This window comes from Bufo gargarizans, chromosome 3, assembly GCF_014858855.1.
Source record: "Bufo gargarizans isolate SCDJY-AF-19 chromosome 3, ASM1485885v1, whole genome shotgun sequence".
NCBI lineage: Eukaryota > Metazoa > Chordata > Amphibia > Anura > Bufonidae > Bufo > Bufo gargarizans.
The window spans coordinates 479,389,725-479,403,658 of record NC_058082.1 but is presented as its reverse complement, the minus strand read 5'-3'; the positions used below and the strand labels follow the sequence as shown (position 1 = coordinate 479,403,658).

The 13,934-nt window shown below is 46.8% G+C and overlaps 1 protein-coding gene across 1 annotated transcript in view; it reads right to left on the bottom strand.

The window, feature by feature from the left end:
• Positions 1 to 241: 241 nt before the first annotated feature.
• TMIGD1 (transmembrane and immunoglobulin domain containing 1) overlaps positions 242 to 13,934 on the bottom strand; it is a 48,866-nt gene continuing 35,173 nt past the window's right edge. Inside the window, exon 6 of the mRNA XM_044287935.1 lies at positions 242 to 834. Coding sequence (XP_044143870.1) covers positions 802 to 834 — 33 coding nt within the window. The 3' untranslated portion in view covers positions 242 to 801. The remainder of the gene's footprint in view (positions 835 to 13,934) is intronic.

Below are 13,934 nucleotides of genomic sequence, written 5' to 3'. Positions count from 1 at the left end.
TGTAATAACAATTCTGGAGCAGCTGTTCTTACGACTCGTATGTGCCAATCCTTTATTATTCCTCCTAGAAGTAACAAGTGAATTGCTAGCAGTTTGCAATGAAGGTCCAGATGGGTTTTTTCCAGTTGGGGATGTGTACCTGCACAGTCTGACACTGGCAGCACTGATTGGACAGTGTCAAACACTGCAGGGGCACAGCCCCAACTGGTAACACCCATCTGGACCTACACTGTAGACTGTTTGCAATTCATTTATAATTTCTAGCAGTAATAATAAAGGGATAGCACAACAGAGAGTTAGAGGAATAGATGCTCCAGAATAGTTTTTTTTCATGGGGAATGCAAGTAGAAACTAAAACAGACATGTCAGGAATGGTGACAGGTCCTCTTTAAATTCAGACTCAGAAGGCGCTATGCAAGTAATATAGCAGCATTTTATAGACTGTCTTAGGCAATTACACTGCAATTCACAATGCCACATCGATAATCATGAATTACACCAGGAGCGGAGATGGTTTTGTAATGTCCATGAGTCAGAATTAGTTTGATGGTAATATACTGACTGATGAGTTCAAAGCCCATTGTGCCTCAACCCCAAAGAAGGAAATGCTGTAAAACAATTCCTGAGCATCAGTGGAAAGGTTACAATGTCGGTAATCGGGTGGAGTATAAAGAGAACAGCTGTAACCTGAAGAAAGTTTCTTGCAAAGAAGGAGTTGCAGTAATGAAAGCAGACATGGAGTACTTATGGAAATCAATGGCTTCTCTTGATAAAGATCCAGCAGTCTCTTCTAATACATCACTACATGGCGGTCTCGTCTTCTGCCTTCTTGCACTGCAAATGGAAACAAGATGTTACCAATGGTGGAATGCGTAAAATGTCCCTTTGGGGTTTCCAGACTCCAAATGGTGGTAAATAGCTTATAATAAGTTCTGAAATTACATTTCACACAAGGGAGAAATCTGCAAGGTAGTGGTAGGGTATAGGCTAGGGCGAATGCCACGCTTTCCTGAAGAGAACACCTTTTGTTTGAAGGGCAAAGCTTTACGGTTGCAAGGCTGGAAGAGTTAGGGCTATTTCACGCGAGCGAGTCCATTGCGGGAATCGCGCTCCGTGTGTGAGTGCGATCCTCCGCTCTGGACTTGCAGGAGCGCACAGCATTATTATGATTTATAATGCTATGTGTCTCTGCGTGGCCTTTTTTCCACAGAATCCTAGTGACATCAAGCTGTCAGTATGATTCTGTAGAAATAAGGTCAAGCAGAGGCACACAGCATTATAGATCAGGATAATGCCGGGCGCTCCTGCAAGTCCAGAGCGGAGGATCACACTCACACACGGAGAGCGATTCCCACAATGGACTCGCTCGTGTGAAACAGCCCTTAAATTTGCAGTAAGGTGCATGTCAGAACATCAAGAGCAGAGAAATGTAAAGGTATATACAGGAAAGCTCAATGAAGCAGTGCCCATGGGACCTACTTAAAGGTCCTCAGGATAGGCCATCACTATCAGATGGTCAGGGGCCCGACTCCTGGCACCCCTGCTGATTTTATTCTCTGTTTATCAGCTTGTCGTCACAACCCGGTGGTGAGCAGTTGTAATTACAGCTATGGCATCCCCATTAATTTCAATGGGACGGCTCCAACCTATTCACTTAACAGGACAGAGCCGTCCCATTGAAGTAAATGAGATGGCTTAGGTGTAATTACTGCGAGCGCTCCTTTCTCGTCAAACAGCCGATCAGTGGGGCTGCCAGGAGTCGGGTCCCCGCCGATCTGATATTGTGAACTATCCTGAGAATAGGTCATCGATATAAAAAAAAGCGGACAACCCCTTTTCTCCTTATAGTTGTGAGTTGCACCATTTTTGTTCCAGAGTTTGTTGCACTGGTAGGCCACACTGGTCCATACTGGTAACGGGGCCTATGAAGTTCTGTAAATCATCTCTATGGGTTATTTCAGGGGCTCTTGGAAATTAACATATTAAAAAATGAGGGACCTCCGTTACAAAGCACTGCGTTAACCCAATAATCATACTCTAGGACTATACTGATTTGTATACTCTGCTCACGGTATCCCAAAATGACTCATTGCCATAGAACAGGCATGCCCAACCTGCGGACCTCCAGCTGTTGCAAAACTACAATGCCTGCACAGCCTACAGCTATTAGAGCATCCTGGGAGTTGTAGTTTTGCAACAGCTGGAGGGCCACAGGTTGAGCACCTCTGCCATAGAATTTTTCCTCTCCACTTCAGTCTCTTGAACAGATCTAATGCAATGCTCGGGTGCTGCCCTATAATAAAGGTGACCTATTTAAAGGGCACAAGTGGCTCAGTCGTTAGCACTGGTGCCGTGCAGCGCTGGGTTCCTGGGTTCGAATTCGATCAAGGACAACATCTGCGTGGAGTTTGTATGTTCTCCCCATGTTTGTGTGGGTTTCCTCGGGGTGCTCCGGTTTCCTCCTACACTCCAAAGCCCTACTGATAGGGAGCTTAGATTGTGAGCCCCATTGGGGACAGCGAGCAAGAGTAATGTTTGTAAAGCGTTATGAGTTGACCCATGTAGGAAAGATACTGGTGGTGTCACAGATCTAGTACAAGCAGCTGGGAAGATCATGACCCCATTTTCAACTCTCCACTTATACTGTATAATTGTCATGCGTCACTAGCTGTGAACCTTTGAGTGCACATGATCGCGTAGGAAAGAAGCCTTCACAGAACATTCCCAGCAAGATGCAGCAAGTCCGACTGAGGAGCTGGAGTACAAGGATCATGAGCTAAGGAATGAGTTCACACCCTACGATAAACCTTAAGTAGGGCAGCCAGTCTATACTTGGATACTGGATTACTGCTATCATCAGATCTGATAGAGATCATATCTGTAATCCTTTACATCTGATGTATGTGAACATAGCCTAATACAGCATGGGACCTGAAGTTGGATACATTTCACTTTGCTCCCTATACGATCAGGGTATAAATTAGGACAATGAGGTCTGCAGATATCATTTATTGCTGCACATGTATTTTCTCTGAGAGTTGATCTAATGCTATAGTCGTCCTGTTTAATCTGAAACAACCGAGAAAAAAATTCAAATAAGTGACTGATCTGATAGTGTGAAATGGGTCTCCAAGACATGACACCATCTTGTGGAGTCCTGGTAGGCCAGCAGATAATTTCAGGAATGGGGCCATCCTCTGTATATTAGAAGTCACATGTTAGAGCGGCATGCAACTTATCTGACATGAGAAATGGACAGATCTTCTAAATCAGGGGAGCACAACCGGCGGCCCTTGATACCAGTCTGTGCGGCCCCCAACCATCTGGTAACAGACATGTATGCCTATGTCTTGTGGCTGCTCACATGTATTTTTCATGTATTTCTCCCATTAGATGGGAGTCCTAGAAGTGTAACTAGACATTAATGGTATATAATGTGTGTTTAATATGCCATAAGTACAAAATTTCAGTTGTTAATACACCTTTAAATTTTAATTTCGGTCCTCGTCAGTGGTTCAGTCTGGCAATGTGGCCCCCAACCAGGAAACCTTGTGCACCCCTGTTCTAAAGAATGGGAAGCGTGTCATTTCCAGCCATAGAGAATATTCCTTTACTTCACCAGTACATTTGATCCGGGCTGATATCTAGAGGTTAAGTAACTGGATTTCCGAAGTAACCCCAACTCTAATGTGCTCTCCTAGTTCCATATGTGATGATAATTCCCAGAAGTCGCTCTTTCAGAATGGAGTATAGTGAGTATGTCAATCCACATAACACATTTCACCACCTGTTGAAAACCCACTGCCGCCGTAAGATTATACTGCAGGTGTCTGAAGGAGGACACTTACCTTGCTGCAATTCCTGTTCTGCTATACATAAGAGCATCTGCTTTTGTCTGTGCTTAAATGCAAACTGTTGCTAAGAAAATGCAGTGTAATCTGCAGGCAGCGTATTATAGAGCAGGAGGAGCAGAGCAGATAGGTTATTTTGTGGGAAATGATCCTGTATAAGGCCTCAAGTGTGGCTGTGGGGAGGCCAGCATGATGAGGAGAGGCGTCAGCGAGATAGGTTAGGCAAGGATTGGTGTGTTTAAAGGGAGGGGTGGAGTGCCAAGGGAGTCTTAAATAGGATGGCAGGAGGGGGGACAAGGTCCATTTTAGAAAAGAAGTTAGCCAGACAGAGAGCACAGTGAAGTGCAGGCAGCTCACCTTAGAATGGCTGACATAGATGCGCTGATTCGCCAGATGCACGAGAAGGCAGACGTGCAGAGACCAGAATGGTTACAGGCCCAGCTTCAGGGTTTGCTCCATGTGGAAGATGGAGGGGATGGGTCCATGCAGTCAGAGACGCACCAGCCACAGCGGTCACAGGGTCCAGAGCAGGTCCCCAGAGTTCGACGCCGGGTCAAGAGCCCCTCCAGGGACCCTTCACGTCGAGCAGCAGAGCTGCAGCCTCCTGCTTGCTCGTTCCGTCGTGGGAGGAATCCATGTGCACGGCGGGACTCCAACAGAGGCTGGGTCATCACCAGCACTCCCCCTGCTGGTGAAAATGGCGGCGCAGGACCAGGTTTAGCGGGTCCCCTGGCGGATACAGAGGAGGCCGCCCGGTGCAGTTATGGGAGCGAGGCCCCTCCTTTTTCAGTACCAGTGCCAGCATGAGGTCGACTTTCGGAAAACAAGCAGCAGGATGCTGGCCCTGCCCATTCATCAAACATCACCAGCGCATCTGCTTTAGGGCCACTGGGATCTGCATCCATCGCTGGCACTGGCCTGCCACATCTGGACAATGGATCTGCGGTGGGACTGGATACAGGATCTTCGGCTGGTGGATCACAGCGCCCAGGCAGCCTAGTGAGTTACCAATTGGACCTTTTCTATCTATCGTTAGTAGCCTGGGGGTTGGGGGACTTGGGGAGGGGGCTTGTCAATGTATTAGGGGGTTTGGCGTCGGTAGCAGCGGGGTGGAGGCTGTTTGGCGGGTCGCCACTCCCTGCCTGGGGTATAATGGGGACTGGTTTCAACCCTTTACATAGTGTGGGGACAAATACAGTCTATACACAGGTTGCGGGCATTACAGGGGCCACGTCATCTGCGGGATCGTGTTCTGTATTAGTACAGAAGCAGGCGGGGGGTTCGCTTCAGAATGAGCCAGTTAGGATGGACGGCGCTGCACAGGTGGAAGTTTATGTGTGCTTTGAGGGCCCATTAGGAGCACACTTAAAGGGGTTCTGCACTTTCATTTCACTGATGATCTATCCTCTGGATAGATCATCAGCTTCTGATCGGCGGGGGTCCGACACCCGGGACCCCCGCCGATCAGCTGTTTGAGAAGGCAGCGGCGCTCCAGCAGCGCAGCAGCCTTCTCACTGTTTACCGCCGTGCCGCCCGCCCACTGACGTCACGACTTGTATCAACTAGAGTGGGCGCGGCTAAGCTCCATTCAATGAACAGAGCTTAGCCGCGCCCACTCTAGTTGATACAAGTCGTGACGTCAGTGGGCGGGCGGCCCGGCGGTAAACAGTGAGAAGGCAGCGGCGCTCCTGGAGCGCCGCTGCCTTCTCAAACAGCTGATCGGCGGGGGTCCCGGGTGTCGGACCCCCGCCGATCAGAAGCTGATGATCTATCCAGAGGATAGATCATCAGTTAAATGAAAGTGCAGAACCCCTTTAAAACAGAACGTAAGGGATTGAATTGGGAAAGGGGAGTATGTAGAATTTTTTTAATGCTCCCCCTTGAACGTTTTAATCTGGACAGGGTCAAAAAAGACAATGGTATAAAAGAAGAGGAAGAAAAGCTCCGGTATCAATTGATTCCACGCACATTTTCTAATTGGCTGCAAGCTTTTGCAGTTTTATTAGGGAAAAAGCGCTCAAATGTTCCGCTCTTTTTTTCTATCTTGACGCGATTAGCGAGGCATACCGCATTTATCGGGGCCAAGCCTGGCTCCACTATGACAAACAATTTTGTCAGCGAAAGGCTGTGCATCCTAACAATCGTTGAGACTACAAGGATTTTGTGTTCTGGTTAAAAGTCATGGCGTCGGTTAGAACGGCTCAGTCGTTTCGTGGGGAAGTGGGAGGATCCAGTCAATCCACTTTTGCTACAGCTTCGGCAAAAGGACTGCTTTTTGTTTAACGAAGGCGGGTGTAAGTTTGGGGTCAAGTGCAAATTTAAACACAAATGCACATGGGGTAGATGTTTCAGAGGAAATGAGCAAAAAATTGGGGACGCCGCTTGAAAAGGGGGGTGACGCCAAGGTTGTGCTCCCCTGCTTTAGAAGATCTGTCCATTTCTCATGTCAGATAAGTTGCATGCTGCTCTAACATGTGACTTCTAATATACAGAGGATAGCCCCATTTTTTAAATTATCTGCTGGCCTACCAGGACTCCACAAGATGGTGTCATGTCTTGGAGACCCATTTCACACCACCAGATCAGTCACTTATTTAATTTTTTTTCTCGGTTGTTTCAGATTAAACAGGACGACTATAGCATTAGATCAGCTCTCAGAGAAAATACATGTGCAGCAATAAATGATATCTGCAGACCTCATTGTCCTAATTTATACCCTGGAAAAGATGGAGCCCTTTCTAAATAGGTACCCTGATTTGGCGGCTGCGCATTTGTTAAAGGATGGGTTCCAGTTTGGTATTCGTATTTCATTTGTTGCGGGGAGGCGTTTAAAAAAAGAAAATAATTTGTGTTCGGCGCATGAGCAAAAAGAGGTAGTCACAGAAAAGCTGTTTCTGGAACCGCGACTGGGACGGATGGATGGGCGTTTTTTGGAACCTCCATTGTCTGATTTGTGTTTGTCCCCTTTGGGGGTTGTGCCCAAGAAGGAGCCGAATAAATTTTGTCTCATTTATCACTTGTCGAAGAGTTTGTCGGTCAATGATGGGATAAGATCCCGACCTGTGTTGGGTGGTGTATACATCATTTGACGCAGCAGTCGGGTGGGTGAGAAAATTCGGAGAAGGGGCATTCTTAGCAAAAACCGATATAAAAGTAGCTTTCCGGTTATTGCCGGTGCACTCTGACAGTTTACATTTGTTGGGTTGTTCTTGGGAGGGGAATTTTTTTCGTTGACCGTTGTCTCCCTATAGGGGGCTCTTTTTTTTGAGTGGGCAGTTGCAGACGTGGCCAGATGGACTTCTATCATCCATTACTTGGATGACTTCCTACGTATAGGTCCGCCAGGCTCGATGGTTTGCTCCTTATTGTTACATACGCTGAAGACTTTGTTTGCAGTTTTTGGAGTCCCGATTACGCGATTTGCTGTCGCTTTTAGCAAAACTAAACTCTGCTTGTTGGATCATACTGATGGGCAGAGTTTTTTCACGGCGTTTGTCAATGGTGACTTTGAAGGCGTCAGCACCTCACCACTATGTACAGTTGGGAAGGGAATTGAAAGCCGACTTGCAAGTATGGGGTTTCTTTTTGGCCTCCTAAAATGGGCGGTTACTAGTTTTGAGCGAGGCGGTGGATTGTTTTGATTTTGAAGTATTCTCAGATGCGGCAGAAGGGGACGGAGTTTGGGGTATACTGTCAAGGGCAGTAGTGCGCAGAGAGATGGCCGGAGGGGTGGTTTTCAAGGGGTTGGGTTCGCAACCTAGCTTTGCTCAACCTCTTTCCCATCATGGTAGCAGTTTTCCTTTGAGAGAAAGATTTTGTAACCTTAACCACTTCAGCCCCGCTAGGTGAAACCCCCTTCATGACCAGGCCACTTTTTACACTTCGGCACTACACTACTTTCACCGTTTATCGCTCGGTCATGCAACTTACCACCCAAATGAATTTTACCTCCTTTTCTTCTCACTAATGGAGCTTTCATTTGGTGGTATTTTATTGCTGCTGACATTTTTACTTTTTTTGTTATTAATCAAAATGTAACGATTTTTTTTGCAAAAAAATGACATTTTTCACTTTCAGCTGTGAAATTTTGCAAAAAAAACGACATCCATATATAAATTTTTCGCTAAATTTATAGTTCTACATGTCTTTGATAAAAAAAAAATGTTTGGGCAAAAAAAAAATGGTTTGGGTAAAAGTTATAGCATTTACAAACTATGGTACAAAAATGTGAATTTCCGCTTTTTGAAACGGCTCTGATTTTCTGAGCACCTGTCATGTTTCCTGAGGTTCTACAATGCCCAAACAGTAGAAAAACCCCACAAATGACCCCATTTCGGAAAGTAGACACCCTAAGGTATTCGCTGATGGGCATAGTGAGTTCATAGAACTTTTTATTTTTTGTCACAAGTTAGCGGAAAATGATGATGATTTTTTATTTTTATTTTTTTCTTACAAAGTCTCATATTCCACTAACTTGCGACAAAAAATAAAAAATTCTAGGAACTCACCATGCCCCTCACAGAATACCTTGGGGTGTCTTCTTTCCAAAATGGGGTCACTTGTGGCGTAGTTATACTGCCCTGGCAATTTAGGGGCCCAAATGTGTGAGAAGAACTTTGCAATCAAAATGTGTAAGAAATGACCGGTGAAATCCGAAAGGTGCACTTTGGAATATGCGCCCCTTTGCCCACCTTGGCAGCAAAAAAGTGTCACACATGTGGTATCGCCGTACTCAGGAGAAGTTGGGGAATGTGTTTTGGGGTGTCATTTTACATATACCCATGCTGGGTGAGAGAAATATCTTGGCAAAAGACAACTTTTCCCATTTTTTTATACAAAGTTGGCATTTGACCAAGATATTTTTCTCACCCAGCATGGGTATATGTAAAATGACACCCCAAAACACATTGCCCAACTTCTCCTGAGTACGGCGATACCAGATGTGTCACACTTTTTTGCTGCCAAGGTGGGCAAAGGGGCACATATTCCAAAGTGCACCTTTCGGATTTTGCAGGGCATTTTTTACACATTTTGATTGCAAAGTTCTTCTCACACATTTGGGCCCCTAAATTGCCAGGGCAGTATAACTACGCCACAAGTGACCCCATTTTGGAAAGAAGACACCCCAAGGTATTCCGTGAGGGGCACTGCGAGTTCCTAGAATTTTTTATTTTTTGTCACAAGTTAGCGGAAAATGATGATTTTTTTTTTTTTCTCTTTTTTCCTTACAAAGTCTCATATTCCACTAACTTGCGACAAAAAATAAAAAATTCTAGGAACTCGCCATGCCCCTCACGGAATACCTTGGGGTGTCTTCTTTCCAAAATGGGGTCACTTGTGGCGTAGTTATACTGCCCTGGCAATTTAGGGGCCCAAATGTGTGAGAAGTACTTTGCAATCAAAATCTGTAAAAAATGACCGGTGAAATCCGAAAGGTGCACTTTGTTATATGTGCCCCTTTGCCCACCTTGGCATCAAAAAAGTGTCACACATCTGGTATCGCCGTACTCAGGAGAAGTTGGGGAATGTGTTTTGGGCTGTCATTTTACATATACCCATGCTGGGTGAGAGAAATATCTTGGCAAAAGACAACTTTTCCAATTTTTTTATACAAAGTTGGCATTTGACCAAGATATTTTTCTCACCCAGCATGGGTATATGTAAAATGACACCCCAAAACACATTGCCCAACTTCTCCTGAGTACGGCGATACCAGAGGTGTCACACTTTTTTGCTGCCAAGGTGGGCAAAGGGGCACATATTCCAAAGTGCACCTTTCGGATTTTGCAGGGCATTTTTTACACATTTTGATTGCAAAGTTCTTCTCACACATTTGGGCCCCTAAATTGCCAGGGCAGTATAACTACCCCACAAGTGACCCCATTTTGGAAAGAAGACACCCCAAGGTATTCCGTGAGGGGCATGGCGAGTTCCTAGAATTTTTTATTTTTTGTCGCAAGTTAGTGGAATATGAGACTTTGTAAGGAAAAAAGAAAAAAAAAGAAAAATCAGCATTTTCCGCTAAATTGTGACAAAAAATAAAAAATTCTAGGAACTCGCCGTGCCCCCCACGGAATACCTTGGGGTGTCTTCTTTCCAAAATGGGGTCACTTGTGGCATAGTTATACTGCCCTGGCAATTTAGGGGCCCAAATGTGTAAGAAGTACCTTGAAATCAAAATGTGTAAAAAATGGCCTGCGAAATCTGAAAGGTGCCCCTTTGCCCACCTTGGCTGCAAAAAAGTGTGACACATCTGGTATCGCCGTACTCAGGAGAAGTTGGGGAATGTGTTTTGGGGGGTCATTTTACATATAACCATGCTGGGTGAGAGAAATATCTTGGCAAAAGACAACTTTTCCCATTTTTTTATACAAAGTTGGCATTTGACCAAGATATTTTTCTCACCCAGCATGGGTATATGTAAAATGACACCCCAAAACACATTCCCCAACTTCTCCTGAGTACGGCGATACCAGATGTGTCACACTTTTTTGCAGCCTAGATGCGCAAAGGGGCCCAAATTCCTTTTAGGAGGGCATTTTTAGACATTTGGATCCCAGACTTCTTCTCATGCTTTAGGGCCCCTAAAAATCCAGGGCAGTATAAATACCCCACATGTGACCCCACTTTGGAAAGAAGACACCCCGAGGTATTCAATGAGGGGCATGGCGAGTTCCTAGAATTTTTTTTTTTTTTGAATAAGTTAGCGGATATTGATTTTTTTTTGTTTTTTTTCTCACAAAGTCTCACTTTCCGCTAACTTAGGACAAAAATTTCAATCTTTCATGGACTCAATATGCCCCTCACGGAATACCTTGGGGTGTCTTCTTTCCGAAATGGGGTCACATGTGGGGTACTTATACTGCCCTGGCTTTTTAGGGGCCCTAAAGCGTGAGAAGAAGTCTGGAATATAAATGTCTAAAAATGTTTACGCATTTGGATTCCGTGAGGGGTATGGTGCGTCCATGTGAGATTTTATTTTTGACACAAGTTAGTGGAATATGAGACTTTGTAAGAAAAAACTAAAACAAAAACAGACAAAAAATTTCCACTGACTTGTGCCAAAAAAAATGGCTGAATGGAGCCTTACCAGGGGGGGGAGTGATCAATGACAGGGGGGTGATCAATGACAGGGGGGTGATCACCCATATAGACTCCCTGATCACCCCCCTGTCATTGATCACCCCCCCTGTAAGGCTCCATTCAGACATCCGCATGATTTTTTACGGATCCATGGATACATGTATCGGATCCACAGAACGCATGCGGACGTCTGAATGGAGCCTTACAGGGGGGTTATCAATGACAGGGGGTGATCAGGGTAATCAGGGTGATCACCCCCCTGTCACTGATCACCCCCCCTGTAAGGCTCCATTCAGACATCCGCATGATTTTTTACGGATCCATGGATACATGTATCGGATCCACAGAACGCATGCGGACGTCTGAATGGAGCCTTACAGGGGGGTTATCAATGACAGGGGGTGATCAGGGTAATCAGGGTGATCACCCCCCTGTCACTGATCACCCCCCCTGTAAGGCTCCATTCAGACATCCGCATGATTTTTTACGGATCCATGGATACATGTATCGGATCCACAGAACGCATGCGGACGTCTGAATGGAGCCTTACAGGGGGGTTATCAATGACAGGGGGTGATCAGGGTAATCAGGGTGATCACCCCCCTGTCACTGATCACCCCCCCTGTAAGGCTCCATTCAGACATCCGCATGATTTTTTACGGATCCATGGATACATGGATCGGATCCACAGAACGCATGCGGACGTCTGAATGGAGCCTTACAGGGGGGTTATCAATGACAGGGGGTGATCAGGGTAATCAGGGTGATCACCCCCCTGTCACTGATCACCCCCCCTGTAAGGCTCCATTCAGACATCCGCATGATTTTTTACAGATCCATGGATACATGGATCGGATCCACAGAACGCATGCGGACGTCTGAATGGAGCCTTACAGGGGGGTTATCAATGACAGGCGGGTGATCAGGGTAATCAGGGTGATCACCCCCCTGTCACTGATCACCCCCCCTGTAAGGCTCCATTCAGACATCCGCATGATTTTTTACGGATCCATGGATACATGGATCGGATCCACAGAACGCATGCGGACGTCTGAATGGAGCCTTACAGGGGGGTTATCAATGACAGGCGGGTGATCAGGGTAATCAGGGTGATCACCCCCCTGTCACTGATCACCCCCCCTGTAAGGCTCCATTCAGACATCCGCATGATTTTTTACGGATCCATGGATACATGGATCGGATCCACAGAACGCATGCGGACGTCTGAATGGAGCCTTACAGGGGGGTTATCAATGACAGGGGGTAATCAGGGTGATCACCCCCCTGTCACTGATCACCCCCCCTGTAAGGCTCCATTCAGACGTCCGCATGATTTTTACGGATCCATGGATACATGGATCGGATCCGTAAAAATCATGCGGACGTCTGAATGGAGCCTGACAGGGGGGTTATCAATGACAGGGGGTGATCAGGGTAATCAGGGTGATCACCCCCCTGTCACTGATCACCCCCCCTGTAAGGCTCCATTCAGACGTCCGCATGATTTTTACGGATCCATGGATACATGGATCGGATCCGTAAAAATCATGCGGACGTCTGAATGGAGCCTTACAGGGGGGGTGATCAGTGACAGGGGGGTGATCAATGACAGGGGGTGATCAGGGAGTGTATATGGGTGATCACCCGCCTGTCATTGATCACCCCCCTGTAAGGCTCCATTCAGACTTCCGCATGATTTTTACGGATCCATGGATACATGGATCGGATCCGTAAAAATCATGCGGACGTCTGAACGGAGCCTGACAGGGGGGTGATCAATGACAGGGCGGTGATCAATGACAGGGGGGTGATCAGGGAGTTTATATGGGGTGATCATGGGTGATCAGGGGTTTATAAGGGGTTAATAAGTGACGGGGGGGTGGGGTGTAGTGTAGTGTGGTGTTTGGTGCGACTGTACTGACCTACCTGAGTCCTCTGGTGGTCGATCCAAACAAAAGGGACCACCAGAGGACCAGGTAGGAGGTATATTAGACGCTGTTATGAAAACAGCGTCTAATATACCTGTTAGGGGTTAAAAAATTCGGATCTCCAGCCTGCCAGCGAGCGATCGCCGCTGGCAAGCTGGAGATCCACTCGCTTACCTTCAGTTCCTGTGAGCGCGCGCGCCTGTGTGCGCGCGTTCACAGGAAATCTCGCGTATCGCGAGATGACGCGTATATGCGTGACTGTGCGCAGCCCTGCCACCTCCGGAACGCACATGTGCGTTAGGCGGTCCGGAGGTGGTTAAAGTGCGTTTCCAGTGCGATAATCTGGGAGTGGTACAGGCGATTAATTAATTGTCGGCATTGTCGCCCCAAGTTGTGCAGTTATTGCAACGGTTGGTCCTGGAGCGTTTGTCGCTTAATGCTTGTGTGGTGGTGGCAGTTCATGTTCCAGGGGTCCAAAATTGTATAGCTGATGCGCTTTCTCGTTTCCAGTAGGAGCGATTTCGGCTGCTGGCGCCAGAGGCGGAAGAGGTCCCTCTGTCCTGTCCAACTTTTTTCTTTGGGATCTTCTAGAGGAACAGTAGCAGGGCTGATCCGGTTGTCGTTGGCCCAGAATACGTGGGACGCCTAAGCTAGGGCTTGGATTTGTTGGAGAAATTGGTGTAGCACGACAGCGTGGAAGGTGATTTAGAGGCCCTTATGCTGTTGTTTCTGGGGCATTGCAAGGACGAGGGCTGGTCAGTAGCGAAATTGAACAGAGGGGTGGCAGGTTTAGCTTTTGACTTTCGCTTACGTGGTTTGCCTGATGTCACTAAATTCTTTTTGGCAGCTCAGGCTTTGAAGGGTTGGAGACGCCAAAGGGGAGGTGAAGATGATAGGCGACCGGTATCATTCACCCTGTTGTTACATTTGGGCAGGCAGGTGGAGACTGTTTGCAGGTCGGATTTAGAGGTTTGTTTGCTCGAGCTAGCTTTTTCGTTGGCCTTTTTTGGAGTGTTGCTTTTGGGGGAATTAGTTAGCGGTAGTGTCCAGAGACCAGGTGGTTTGTTGCAGG